The following is a 13,790-nucleotide window of genomic DNA, read 5'->3' on the forward strand; positions in this document are numbered from 1 at the left end:
TTGTGGAAACATTATTGTGAAAGGATAGTTGAAATCAGTATTTTGATCAAGTTTATGCATTCCGAATTCACTATCATGGTTTGTATTTTCAAATCACTTGTCTTTGATACATTTAAGTAATTCATTAGGGAAAACGTTAAGGAATATGTAATCTAATGAGGTTATTGTGATGAATCTCTAACAGGAAAATCAACCTACGGCATCCCAGTTATTATAGAAATTGCATTCCAGTAGTCCCAGCCAACAGAGCTTAATAGTGATGGATACTGGGAGTCAAAATTAAGCAACAGCGAGAATACCACGGGTTATTGAATCCATACTTTATATAATGGATGTTTGTTCACTGCATACACACACACACACACACACACAGAAACACACCAACCTGAGAACCAGATCCAAGTTTATTTTTCTATTACACTTCTAAGAATTGGTATGAAATATTGTTGTAAATTCAATACTACTTTCAAATATTTCAGTCTCTTTATTTTTACAATAGCCTTTTTTGTGTGCCATACTGAGTAGCAAAAATAAGATTCCATTGTATAACTGATCACAATATGAGTAAACAAGCTATGTACAACTGGAATACTGCATGTTTATAAATTCACACATTAAGGCTGGATGGAAATAAACATGTATTCTTGTTTATTCCAACTAATTAAGAAAAAATGTATTACAGATTAAATATCTATGGTTTCTTTCGTTCTTTTGACTAAAGCACTATTCAGACATTAAAAAGTGTTACTTTGTTTTTTTTCTTTTATCTTCTTCAGATGCTTTAGAAAGACTCTTTGCTAACTTCTTTACTTCTTTATCTTTGTCATCAGGCAATACTTTCATATCTTTACCTTTATGATTTTTGTCTAACTCTGATTTTTCTTTTCCAGGTTTTCTATCTTGCTTAATTTTATGAGAATCTTTTTTTGATTTATCATCAATTTTCTCATCCTTTATATCAAAGTCCTCAATTTTTTTCTTTATCTTCTTCTTTTCTTCTTCTTTGGCTTCTTTCTTTAATTGCTGCTTTTCTTTTGTTTTCTTAGCTGATTCTTTGATTACTTTTTCATTATTTAAAAAAAGGAAAATATTTTTAAAAATTAAGAGACCAGGTATCAGCATGCCAAATGCATATCCATTCCAAGTTCAAATCATAATTATGTTTCCACTTCAAAATAAGTTGATCACACAATATTAGTAGAAGCAGAAAAATATATATAATTTATAGCCTTTTCTGCCTTTTACTTTTATGGGGAGTGATCTTAGGGTTGCTTCATTGTTCTTGTTGAGATCCTTCCTACTTAAGTGTTTAAAATTAAATTTTGCCACATTTGTATTCTTTACTAGTAGAGTTATCTTTGTTCAATACTTACACAATATAATGCAATTTAATCCATGTTTAATGACCATAACTGGGATCTGCACTAAGTGGCATGGTTGTTAAGTGAGACATCATGTGATGTCTTGCAATTTACTGAAGGCTATTCCATTGACTCTGCTTGTCTGAAGCCAACTGTACAGTGCACAAATGGCAATCACGTGACTGAACTGCAAAACTAAAACAATTACAGGAAGACTACTGAATGGAAGTGGGTAGTATAAGCATATTATCTCAGTCTTCTATTACTTTCATACAGAGTCCCACTTCATTTCTGCTCTTCCTATTCTTTTACAATTTTGTTATTATGTTCTTTTCTGTACACTGAAATCAGATGTATTCTACAGGTATAGCCGTTTACTCAAGGCAGGCCTTTTCAGCAGCAGTCTATGGCAGTAGTCCCCAAACTTTCCAGCTCCACAGACTGGCAGTGGTGATGGGGGGGGATGGTTTTGCATGAACACACGCTGCTTGCACAAATAGTTTCATGCACTCTCCCATGCTTGAGCGGCCTGGTTCCCAACAGGCCGTGGACCAGTACCAGTCTGCAGATCGGGGGGCTGGGGGACCCCCGGTCTACGGAACATCCTTTTCAATGAAGTATAATTGACATGAATTTTACTATGCTTTTTAATGTCAAGTGAAGATGTTTTGGTCATATGTCACTGTACAGATATTATTTAAGCTGTTACTCTGTTATTTTAATTGCTGTTTTTATTTTAATTTTTTTACTGTATTAATTAAGCTACCCAAAACAAATTTTAACATTACTATTATTTTGATTAATATTTGGTTATTTATATATTATATTACTGGGGGGTTAGTTTAACTTTGTCTGTGCCATCCAGATTCACAGCTACAAGATGGATGGCTATATTAGTTATTTAAATAAAGAAATAAATCATGGCAATGACTATGCTAGCCATGTTGTGTAGATTCTATACATCCACAGAGAACCAGCTGGAGAAGGTTGATGTTAAGTCTTTTTTTAGAAAATGTTAAGTTCAGCACTGTCATTAACTTCAGCAATGACATGTGGTTAGTTCAACAACAAAAATATCCTCTCATACCCAACTTCAATTAGCATTATTTAATTGAACTTAATCCTGACCTAGTAAAACATTCTTGGAAATCAGTGTTTTATGTTGATAAAACAGGAAAAGAATGCAATATTTTAATAGGTTTAAGCAAATTATTGAAGAGATTAAGATGCACATCTATGTTACTCAGGTTAAACTTGAATATGTTATTCCCCAATAAATAAATGTTGACAAGATTTTTTTCTGACAATGTAAGAAATTTAAAATATAAAAAATGTGTTATACAATTAATTTGTTAGTGCTACAAGGCATATCAAATCTAAATTTACTCAAATACTGGCTTCCATGCCTAGAGTATCTCAAAATACACAATATTAGCAATCATGGAAGTGAGGCAAGGATGAACAAGTGACAGATGCATGAATGATTATTTTCTTAAAATAGCCATTTTGCATAATTTTCAAGTACTGTGGCACTCCAAAACTCTAAAGTGAATTCAGTTGAAGGAAAAATAACCTGGAATCATCAATGTTAAGAAAAGACAGACAAATAGAATCAAAGACCTTTCCAAATTGTTCTTCTCACTAGGCATGCATCCAAGCCAACGTTCATCAAAGGGAATGAATATCCTTTGTACTCACAGAGTGTGGAAAATCTTACATCAACCCTTAATTTTTTTCTAGTACACTGTCTAAGCCCCAAAAGCTCTTGGAACTTTAAATATGATTGAAAATAAATGTATTAATATCAAATGACATTATAAATAAAATGTATATGATCCATCATATAGTTTTTTCCATACAAAAATCCTCATGCCTATATGCTAACTTGTTTAAAATAATCATTGTTACATCCTAAATAGAGGTATAAGGTAAATTTATTACATATTTTCAGAGTATTATACTACTCAAAGGGATTTCAAACACATTTTCACTTATCATATAGAAATGGGGAACTTATCAATTCATGTGATTGTATTGCTTGCCCAAATGTTTTGCAAGAGTAAAATTATAAGGCAAGAGTTTACACATCTGATAGACAAAAAGTAATTAAATATCTGTCAAGCACCAGGATAAATAAATTCAAAATCTTGTTTATATCATTAGAAAGATAATTTATAAGAGTTGTATGTATGTTTTTGAGACTATAATTATATATAACTCCAGCTGATAGATCTCAGTAAAAGCATCTTATTTTTTTTTCTCCAGCTAGTTGATATGAACTTAAAAACTTGTTTCTATAAATTTATAATAGAGAACTGTTTTCAGGAGAAATTCTACTGTGGAATAGTAATCAAAATGTTATATATTAGGAATGGGGTAATTCAGTATTATATGCTGGAGGCACAATGCAAAGTATCTTGAGCTATTGAAGCAAAAGCAGAATATAAATATAACAAACTGCTTTAATCTTTTGAAAAACTGTTTAGTAAAATAGGCCACATATGAAATTTGTATGATAGTATCCAAAGTTAGTAGCCATAATTATTAACATGGCAAAACTCATGCACCGCAGGCATCAATGATCAATATGCAATAATCATTGCTAAGGCTTGGTAGTAAAGTACCTTTGACTTTGCTCTTGATAATCTCTCCAGGTTTTACTCCTGAATTTTTAAAAATGGAAATAGGTTGCAAGCATTATTTTAGGACATTTCATACACTAATTAAAAAATAAAATTTCCACCAGAAATATTTCACAATGAAGCTATTCTATATTTAAATTTTTCATTATTTAGTAAAGCTAGAAAAAACATAATACACAAGATTTGTTTAATATCTCATTTTAACAAAGAAAATTTTTACAGCTAATAAAGCAGGATAAGGAACCATCCCAATTTTTATTCCAGTAGACATTAGTTTATTCATGTTACTAGACTTGGAATTCCAACTTCACTTTTCCTGGTGTTAATTATCTCTAGTTATAACTGTACTGAGGTTTAATTTGTTGCAGTCATTGGATTGAAAAGTATGGTTGGGGTCAAATATGTTTACTAGTGACAGATTTTATTTTCCTGGGCTCCAAGATCACCGCAGATGGGGACTGCAGCCAAGAAATTAAAAGACGCTTGCTCCTGGGGAGGAAAGCTATGGCAAATCTAGACGGCATACTAAAAAGCAGAGACATCACCCTGCCAACAAAAGTGCGTATAGTCAAGCCCATGGTTTTTCCAGTTGCAATGTATGGCTGTGAAAGTTGGACCATAAGAAAGGCTGAGCAACAAAGAATTGAGGCCTTTGAACTATGGTGCTGGAGAAGACGCCTGCAAGTCCCTTGGACTGCACGGCAATCAAACCGGTCAGCCCTAAAAGAGATCAACCCTGGCTGCTCTTTAGAAGGCCAGATCCTGAAGTTGAAACTCAAATACTTTGGCCACCTAATGAGAAGGAAGGACTCACTGGAAAAGGGCCTAATGCTGGGAAAGATTGAGGGCAACAGAAGAACGGGACGACAGAGAATGAGGTGGCTGGATGGAGTCACTGAAGAAGTAGGCGTGAGCTTAAATGGACTCCAGAAGATGGTAGAGGACAGGAAGGCCTGGAGGAACGTTGTCCATGGGGTTGCGATGGGTCGGACACGACTTCGCAATTAACAACAACATGTTTATAAACAAATAAACACAATCTGGGCTCTGAAAATATGTCAACTACCTTAGAAAAGTATGCTGGACACGTGGATATATGAATATCTGTAATAGTTCACAGAAATCTGATTTGTGAGTTATCAGTTGTGAGCAACTATGGCATGAGTCATAGAGATAAGTACAGGATTGAAATTGTTCTTTTCTTTAGAAGTGTTAAACAAGCTGTACAAGTAATAGCTACATCACACCTGTCCCATGATTCTAAACTGTTTGTTTTAGTTTATGTTTATTTAAGATCTATAATTACCCACCTTATGAATCAAAATATTGGATGGCTTACAAACAATATTAAAAAAATAAAAACATAAAACCTACATAAAAACTATTGGTGCCCCCAAACACATGCCTCATAACCAACAGACAAGTTTCTTAGGTGCCAGCCACAAATTATCCGAATACTTATGAGAAAAGCCAGGTCTTCAAAGCTTTTTTGAAGGTCATGAGGACATGGGCCTGTCAGAACTCAAGAGGTAAAGGTATTTGAAAAGGCAGGAGGCCACAAGTTGTAGACAATCTAATATCCCCCATTCATGCTGAAATACTACTCCTCTCAGCCCTTGTCAGTACTGCTGATTGCAGTTGAACAGTTGAAATTAAACAGGTTCCTCCTTTCCCCCAGCATTTCACCTATTACCAAAAAATTTCATTATATTTTAGACCAAGCTTAGAAGATCCTTGAAAATCTTGGGTGTGAACATTGCCAACAAATTGTTATATTTAAAATGTGAAAGAAAATATTATGCAGATGCAGGTGTAATTTAAAGTTTTGTCATGATCCTATAGTACTTACTTTTTAGAGTATATCTTTAGCCTTTATAACCTTTAGATGGAGTATAAAGACAAAGAAAGCCTTCAGCATGGAAAATGCTGTTATAGACAGAGGATTGGAGGTTACACCCACACTGTATATTATCAAACTCTGAAAAGCTCAGTTAAGTTCATTAAATTCTTTGTCCCATTCTATCTCAAATCTAATTGGGCTCTTAATATTCAGTGCTCGGGGCCCAAGTGCCATTGTTCCAAGTGCAATTTAGAAACAATTATAAATCAATTTCATGAAATAAGAGATCACCTCCCTGAGCAAAATAAATCTTACAATACTGTGTTAGTCTTAAATATTATGCAATTGTGGCAAGATATTTTTAACATTCTTGCACAAGTTAGTAAAACTGATATAAACTGAAATTATATTTATATTTAATCCCCCCAATAAAAAATAAAGTAAAAGCTACACAGACAGGAAGAAAATATCTTATAGTTTTTCCTAATGAAAAAAGTAACACTAAAGTATATTTTAAAATTACTTTCTAAATTCTTAAATAAAGGTGAATACGGTATGTTAATTTAATAAATAATCTAGGACCAAGACTGATTCCAAGACTACTGACTTATCTGTTAATAGGTTGTGAATAAAGACCATTTACAAACAGGAATTCAGTTCTATTTGCATATTCAGACTTACCTAATAGGCATGTGAGTGGGAAGAATCTCTCATAATCTGTAACCTCCAATCAACCTCCATCAATTTCTCACATATTCAGAAGAGATCTTGCTCTATTTGTGTTAAGTTTCATATGCAATTTAAAACCCCTTTATACAGAGTTCTATTTCATGAGCTTTCATAAATAATCCAGGGTGCCTATTTCAAGCCTTGCTCTATAAATGTGAAGGGAAGAACGTAACATGAGAATATGAATTCAGCAAGTTTATTCTGACCTAATGAGACTGGGAATCTTTGAATGAAAGTAAGATAAACTAAACATCCATTTAATGTGCAGTATTAATAATATAATGTGAAGTATTAATTATATAAAAATTGTGTATATAAAAAGAGTTAGCAAAGTAAATTCTAGAGTACAAATATTTTGTTACAACACATTCACTATTCATTATATATCGACTTCCAAGATCTACAATTAAGGTGTTCTAAGGTAGCTAATGATACAAAGTATATACTACATGATCAGAATGTTTATTCATACAACTCAAAAAGTTATTTTATAATGTGATGGAAAACTCATTGTTTATATCAGATACAGTTGAAGGTGGTCACAGAAATCCAGGGTTCAGCTGATAAATTTTGATTTGAACAGAAAAAATGAAAGATTTTATGCAAATTATTTACATATTAGCATGACAGCAAAATAAGCAGAAGTTAAAAGCAGCTGTTCACAATTACATGCTCAGTATTATCAAGTAAGGCAAGCAATAAAAATTACAGAGCTCTCTTGTAAGCTGTAAATATTATTTAAAACCGTATAGCAATATCAGGACAAATAATTAAAGCTGCTACTGTTCACAAGACTAATCCTTGATCTGCAAAGTTGAGCATTTATTCGATGATGTGCATGTAGTGTAGGAGATTGGATTCTATCCTTCCCAAAGTTAACATTTTCCAGAAAGGGAATACAGTGCACAGAAACATAGGCAATGAGAAAGTGTTGGATTTCAAGAGTCTGAATAATCAATTATCTCATTATGAGACCAGGGTTAAGATGAGGAATAAAATCAAACCCAAGTCAGCCACAACTTTGAAAGTCAGTTTGTACTGACTATCTTTAATATGTTCAGCATTACAAAAACACATATATACATGAGTGGGCATGGGGGTATACTTACAGTTCTTATTCTCATAAAATATTCACTTTTTAAACAAACAAACTGCCTTTGAAAGAATAGTAATATACAAAGAAGTAAGTGACTGAAACTTGTTTTAAAAATATATAGAAGTTGCATGCTTGGTTTTAAATAATGAATAGTTTATTAGCCAGATAATAGATGTTAACAACTATTCTCAATATATGTTCTGTAAAGTCAAAGAAACTAAAAAATTAGGAAATAATTACTGATACTAAATTCAGTAATAGTTCTCTAATTTAATGTTAGGGTAGGCAGAATCTTAAAATCTAGAGTATCAATATATACACAACTTGTCAGACATGCCTAAATATTTACAGCCAATTAACATTTCTTAGAAAAAAGAACCATTTACAGATTAGTAATGTAGGCTATTACTATAGAGCTTGTGCATTTTAGTGCAAAAGCAGACATAAACCAATCACGCTAGTTAGGATACTGTTGGGTTAATACTGACAAATGTTATTTCATTTTGTCTTTTGAATGTATATTTCTAAAAGAGTTTAGATAGTAAGTCTTCATACAACTGATCTGTCCATAAGAGGGATTTACCCTGTTTTACTCCAGCACCTTTTTGCACTTAGTTAATGTTATGGACATTTCCTTTGATCAATGAATTGTTCCAGGAACCGAAGTCATTGATTCTGCAAATCCACAATAACACATGTCTTTTTTCCTTGAACCCCTTCATTCTGTGACGTACCATCAACATCATCTGTTGCATCGTTCTCTTCTTCTTCTATTATTTCAAAAGGAGTCATTACATCATAGAGAAATGAGAGGAAGCCATAAAACCAATCAGAACTTTCCTCTGCTAAAATATTAAGGACTTCCTCAAGTGAATCAATATTTTCATTATTGCCATCTTTGGTTAAGCCTATGCAAGAATAAAGGGGAAAGAAGAGAGAGAGAAAAGGCAGTATTAGGTAGAAAGAAAAATCTTGATCTAGAAAGCTTTAAGAGACCCTATGATCACTAGATTAACAAGAACAGGATATTTTAAAAAGATATTTGAAGAAATTAGTAAAAGAAAATGCAAAAAAGTGTCAAGGAATGAAATGGTTCTATTTATGGATTATGAGAAAACATCCAACAGACATATACACATATTCTCTCTCTGTCTCTCTCTCTCTCTCTTTCCCCCCTGCTCTGACAGACATGTATACATACTGTACATTGCCTTTATTGAGGTGACTATATTTTGACAAAGTATAATTTTGCTCATGAAGATAAGTTTGTTTTCAAAGTGCTATTGAACTCGTTATTACTACTACAAAACATCTACTCTATTAAAAATAAACTGTCCACAGGTGATAAGCATATGCTTTCATGACATTTTTTTTTAAAAAAACAAGGATAGCACTAAAGCACGGATATTAAACTTGCTGCATCACATGGCGTGTTGCAACGTATCGTGACTTTTTTTTTCTGGGTTGGGTGCGGCTTTTACACGATGCAACCAGCCCATTGGTCAGCAGTTTGTCACCCCTGCACTAAAGGAAGGTAAAGTTTAAAACAACGTACTCTCAATGCCAATGCAAAGAAAGATCTTCCTGAACAAGGATTGAATGAGTTCACAGTCCAGTGGCTGCACTAGGCTAATCCAATCTAGTTGTCTCAAAAACTGATAAAATTTATAAAATTTATAAAATGTATAATATATAAGAAAAGAAAATATCTAGCCTAGTTCTTCCTGGTGTTGCAGTAATAGAATACTAAAAAGGCTCCAGATTAGGCTAGATAAGTCTGCAAAATCCTTCATCCATCATTTATTTCCAGCAACTAGCATTCAAAAATATATCTAAACCTGACAACTGCACTTAATGTTCATGACTAATTTATTTGTAGATCACTCATAATTTTTAACACACTTCTGAAGCCATCACATAGATTGCAAAAGACTTTTTAACAATGAATAAAAGATTGTTAAGTCCTACAAAAGATGTACTATTTATTTACCTGAAGTGCAGGAAATGTTTATCATTACCATAATTATGAATGAATACTTTATTTGTGTGTGATTAGACACAAAAGGAATTAGTCTCCAGTGCAGAAGCTCTCAATGTACATGCAAAGCAACAGAATAATAATAATCATATTATGATTATTAATTATTGATCTATAGGAAGATACTTTTAGAACCAAGTTTATGAACTATGTATTTCATATTTTCATAAATACATAACATTTGTACAGTCTACAGACTACCTCTCTAAAATAATCTTATTTTCCATGGGTGCTTGCTTTATTTTTAATTATTCTATCTAAAACATGTTTTCCACCAATGAATTCATTATAAATTAAGTAGCTGACCTCTAATTCTATTTGGCATTTCCATTTTAAAACAGATGTTACAATGGCTATTTACTTATTCTGCTAATTTAATATTCTGTTTTTCCTAGGAACTCAGCAATTTAATATTTCAGTTCTTAGTTTTGGATATAAATCAGGCACTAATCATTTGTTAATATTTGTTATAGCTCTAAAATAGTATATCATCTACAATTTTTATCTGTTCTTATAGAGTCCTATCAACATCTTTCCCAGTGAAGAGAGATACAGAGATGCCAGTTGTGCTCCCCAATGTCACATCATATTTCTCTCAATTTTTCAAAATTTGAGGGGTCCTTGGTGCTCTCTGAGCTTGTTTGCTTGCATATGTTTCATTATCCAACCTAGGTAACATCATCAGTGCTAGCAGGGCAGAGTTGCCCAACCTTTTCGGCTTTACGGACTGGCGGGGGAATGATGGAATGGTTCTGCATGCGTGACGGGCAAGTGCGTGCACAGCTCTATTTGCACACATGATTCATACAAATGGAGCGCACGCTCATCTACCACTTCCACAACTGGTTCTAAAAGGTTCAAGGCCTAGTAGTAGGCCGCAGCCCAGAGGTTGGAGACCCCTGTAGTAGGGAATGGGGTTTCCTTTCCGCTTATATTCTAGTGGCTTGCCCTGTCAGGGTTGGTGGGAATGGTCTTGGTGTTTTTTGGTTTCTCCAATCTAATAAATACATTACTCCTGGTTAGTTCTCAGCTTTTTTAAAAATACTATTTCTGACCTTCCACTAATTTCAAATTATTTTGCTTTATTCATTTTAATTCAACAATACTTCCTAAAAAAGACATACTTATCTTTTATAATTTCCTTGATTCTGATGGTCTTTTTGTACTTTTCCTAGCACTATTTTTTAAAAGAATTCTATTCATTTAAAACAAAGAGATAGTTACAGATAGTATCATTAAGTAGATAATTTCTGAAGTTATAGAATTTCTGAAGTTATACAATTAATTTCTGAAGTTATACAATTAATGCACAATATAACTTTAATAAAAGATAAACATACCAAATAAAATACAATGAATGCATTTTCTGAGATTATCTGTCTATCTTATCTTTGAATTTAATGCCAAAATCTTCATTATAATTTGTAAACACAGTACAAGGAAGGAAGGAAGGAAGGAAGGAAGGAAGGAAGGAAGGAAGGAAGGAAGGAAGGAAGGAAGGAAGGAAGGAAGGAAGGAAGGAAGGAAGGAAGGAAGGAAGGAAGGAAGGAAAAAAGGAAATGCTTGTTTGTATTCAGAAACTTATCAAGAACCAGTGCATAGCCTACAAAACTGATGTTAATATGCTCTCACTGCAGGAGCCATCCAGTAGGCAAGCTGCCACATTCTATACATTTGCAATTTTGGAATAAACTATAAATAAATAAATAAACTAGATAAAATTCATAATAATAAGAGCACAGATTACTATAGCCAGGTTCTCTGCATTAGGTAGGACTTCAACTGGCACATCAGCTACCACAAAGTTCTATGTAGCCTCTATCTGTCGTTCTAGCAAAGGTTTACTACATTGGGTAAAAAGGACTTTCTGATAAGCAGTTTGGATAATGAAGGAAAGTGTTTGCGAAGCAGTAAGACAATCCATTTCACCTAGAGCCGTGGTGGCAAACAGGTGGCACACAGAGCCCTCTCTGTGGGCATACGCACCATCGCTCCAGTCCTAGGCCTTCAGCTGGGTTTTATAAAACCTTTTCGCTTTAGGCCTCCGCCGCCGTGTGCAAAAAAACCTCCCGGTTGAATCAATTTCAACTCGCAGGGAAAAAAAATCTCACAAAGTTGGAATTGATTGAACTTTTTAGTCCCACCCAGTCTGCCGTTACCACTGCGGCCACGCCCACCCAATGGGCCACGCCCACCCAGCACCTGACGATACATAAGTGGGTTTTGGATTGCAGTTTGGGTACTCAGTCTCTAAAAGGTTCGCCATCACTGACCTAGAGTGTCCCAAAATTGGGCCACTAATCTTTCTGTTCATTTAGTCATGGTTTTCATGACTAAACTAAATAGCATGTGACCCTTGGGGTCATTTCAGAGAGATTCCCTTACATAAACAGAGAAAAAGAAGGAGTAGGAACAGGCAAAAAAGCAGAGGGAGCAAGATCAACTCCCAACTTCCTGCTGGCTTCCTCATTGGCTTTGCTGGCGTGGGACGCTGGTTTCTTTCTTTCTTTTTTTCTTTCTTTCTTTCTTTTCCTTCCTTCCTTCCATCCATTTACTTATGTCTTTTGGCAAAATGCCCCATCGTGAACAATGGAGTCTCTTAACAACCATGGTGTTTCACTTAACAATTGCCATGAAAAAAAGATTGTGAAATCAGTTCAGTCATATGATGATCTGCTTTATGATCATCATGGCCTATGACTGTAATGAGCAGGCTCCATTATGACCATAAATTGAGGATTATGAACAATTCACAATAATTGGAATAGTGTACTTCTTGTAAAGCTTATATATTACTTTGCCATTTAAGGAAAAGGAATAGAATTATCCTGTCTCTGTCAAGCTGCAGGTGAAATATATTCATTTATTTACAATCCATGGTCAATATTTAGAAGACAAAAAACATGTAAGATATAAAGCAACAATATAAAACAACAATAAAACTTATAAAGTCTGAATAATAATATAAGAATAATATAAGAAAAGCACCAGAGTATTTCTGTAAGTCATAGCTAATGTTAAAATTTAACAACTTTACTGCTCATATCTGAAATGTAATTGCCTAGGAGAAAACTCTAACTTCTTGCTCTGAAGAACAATTACGATTTCTAGCAACTGGTGCTATAAGCTCTGCCCTCCATGTGTTGCCCTTACAGGTAATTCACTGATTTGGGCAAAGGTGAAGGGTGAAGTATGAGAAATGTTATAATAATATCTGGGAATGGAATAGGACAAGTGAATGACTGAACTATAATGGAGATGAGAAACTCTGGTTCTATCACTTTGGACATTTAGGTTTCAGAGTCTCCAGGGAACAGTATGTCTTAATGGGAGTATATTAAGAAAACTCAAAACTATATCTTTCTCTCAACACAATATTTTTTTAATTTATTAAATATTCTTAAAATTAATTCACAGGAATTTTAAGATATGATTTTTTTTAAACAATAGCAAACATATCTGCATGATGTCTATGGAGATTATCAATCATCCAGGTTATGGTTGTCCCAATGGAATATGTCTGCATGATATTAAACATAAAGTGCCTACAAGCAGAACATTTTTTTCCTGTTTATTTTCCATTCTTAGCTGACTTTATGTTTTGAGTGAATAATACAGAAGAATTATATAGTAATATTGTGGGATTAGCTTTTCAAAATTTAAGGGATTACAATGTCTCATTGTATTAGTCATAAATGAAGAAACCCAGATTCGAAGTGCTTTGAACTTCACAATACAGGGGACTTACTTCATCTAACATATAGTTATAAAATAATTTATTGTTTAGTCTTATGACCATATCAAAAAATAAAAATAAAATAAAATACAGGATATAATTCTTGGGTAATATAGATAAAAGAAAACACAGTAATAAAATATATATGTGGCAAATACAAAGAATCAATATTCAGAAAAATACACCCTCTTTACATGATACCCCAATTTTGTTTGATATAATGGGTTCTTAGCTCAACTTCCTTAACTATAAACTTTTGCTCACATGTATAAGTTAAAGCCCAGGAAGAAATAAAATAATCTACAATTTAGATCCCAATGGACTCTGAAGTTCTATCAGATGGGGATA

At 33.5% G+C, this 13,790-nt stretch overlaps 1 protein-coding gene across 2 annotated transcripts in view; it reads right to left on the reverse strand.

Moving 5' to 3' along the window:
* Window positions 1-384: 384 nt before the first annotated feature.
* Window positions 385-13,790, reverse strand: part of LOC114923083 (aspartyl/asparaginyl beta-hydroxylase-like) — a 35,793-nt gene continuing 22,387 nt past the window's right edge. Inside the window, exons 4-5 of one of the 2 annotated variants that reach the window (XM_029285546.1) lie at window positions 3,986-4,024; window positions 385-1,061 (exon numbers count right to left, since the gene is read on the reverse strand). In XM_029285546.1, coding sequence (XP_029141379.1) covers window positions 745-1,061; window positions 3,986-4,024 — 356 coding nt within the window. In that variant the 3' untranslated portion in view covers window positions 385-744. Of the gene's footprint in view, window positions 1,062-3,985; window positions 4,025-8,319; window positions 8,577-13,790 lie in introns of those variants that run through there. The other variant, XM_029285547.1, reaches the window with a different exon arrangement.

This window comes from Protobothrops mucrosquamatus, unplaced genomic scaffold (assembly GCF_001527695.2).
Source record: "Protobothrops mucrosquamatus isolate PMUCROS unplaced genomic scaffold, P.Mucros_1.0 scaffold1847, whole genome shotgun sequence".
Taxonomy (NCBI): domain Eukaryota; kingdom Metazoa; phylum Chordata; class Lepidosauria; order Squamata; family Viperidae; genus Protobothrops; species Protobothrops mucrosquamatus.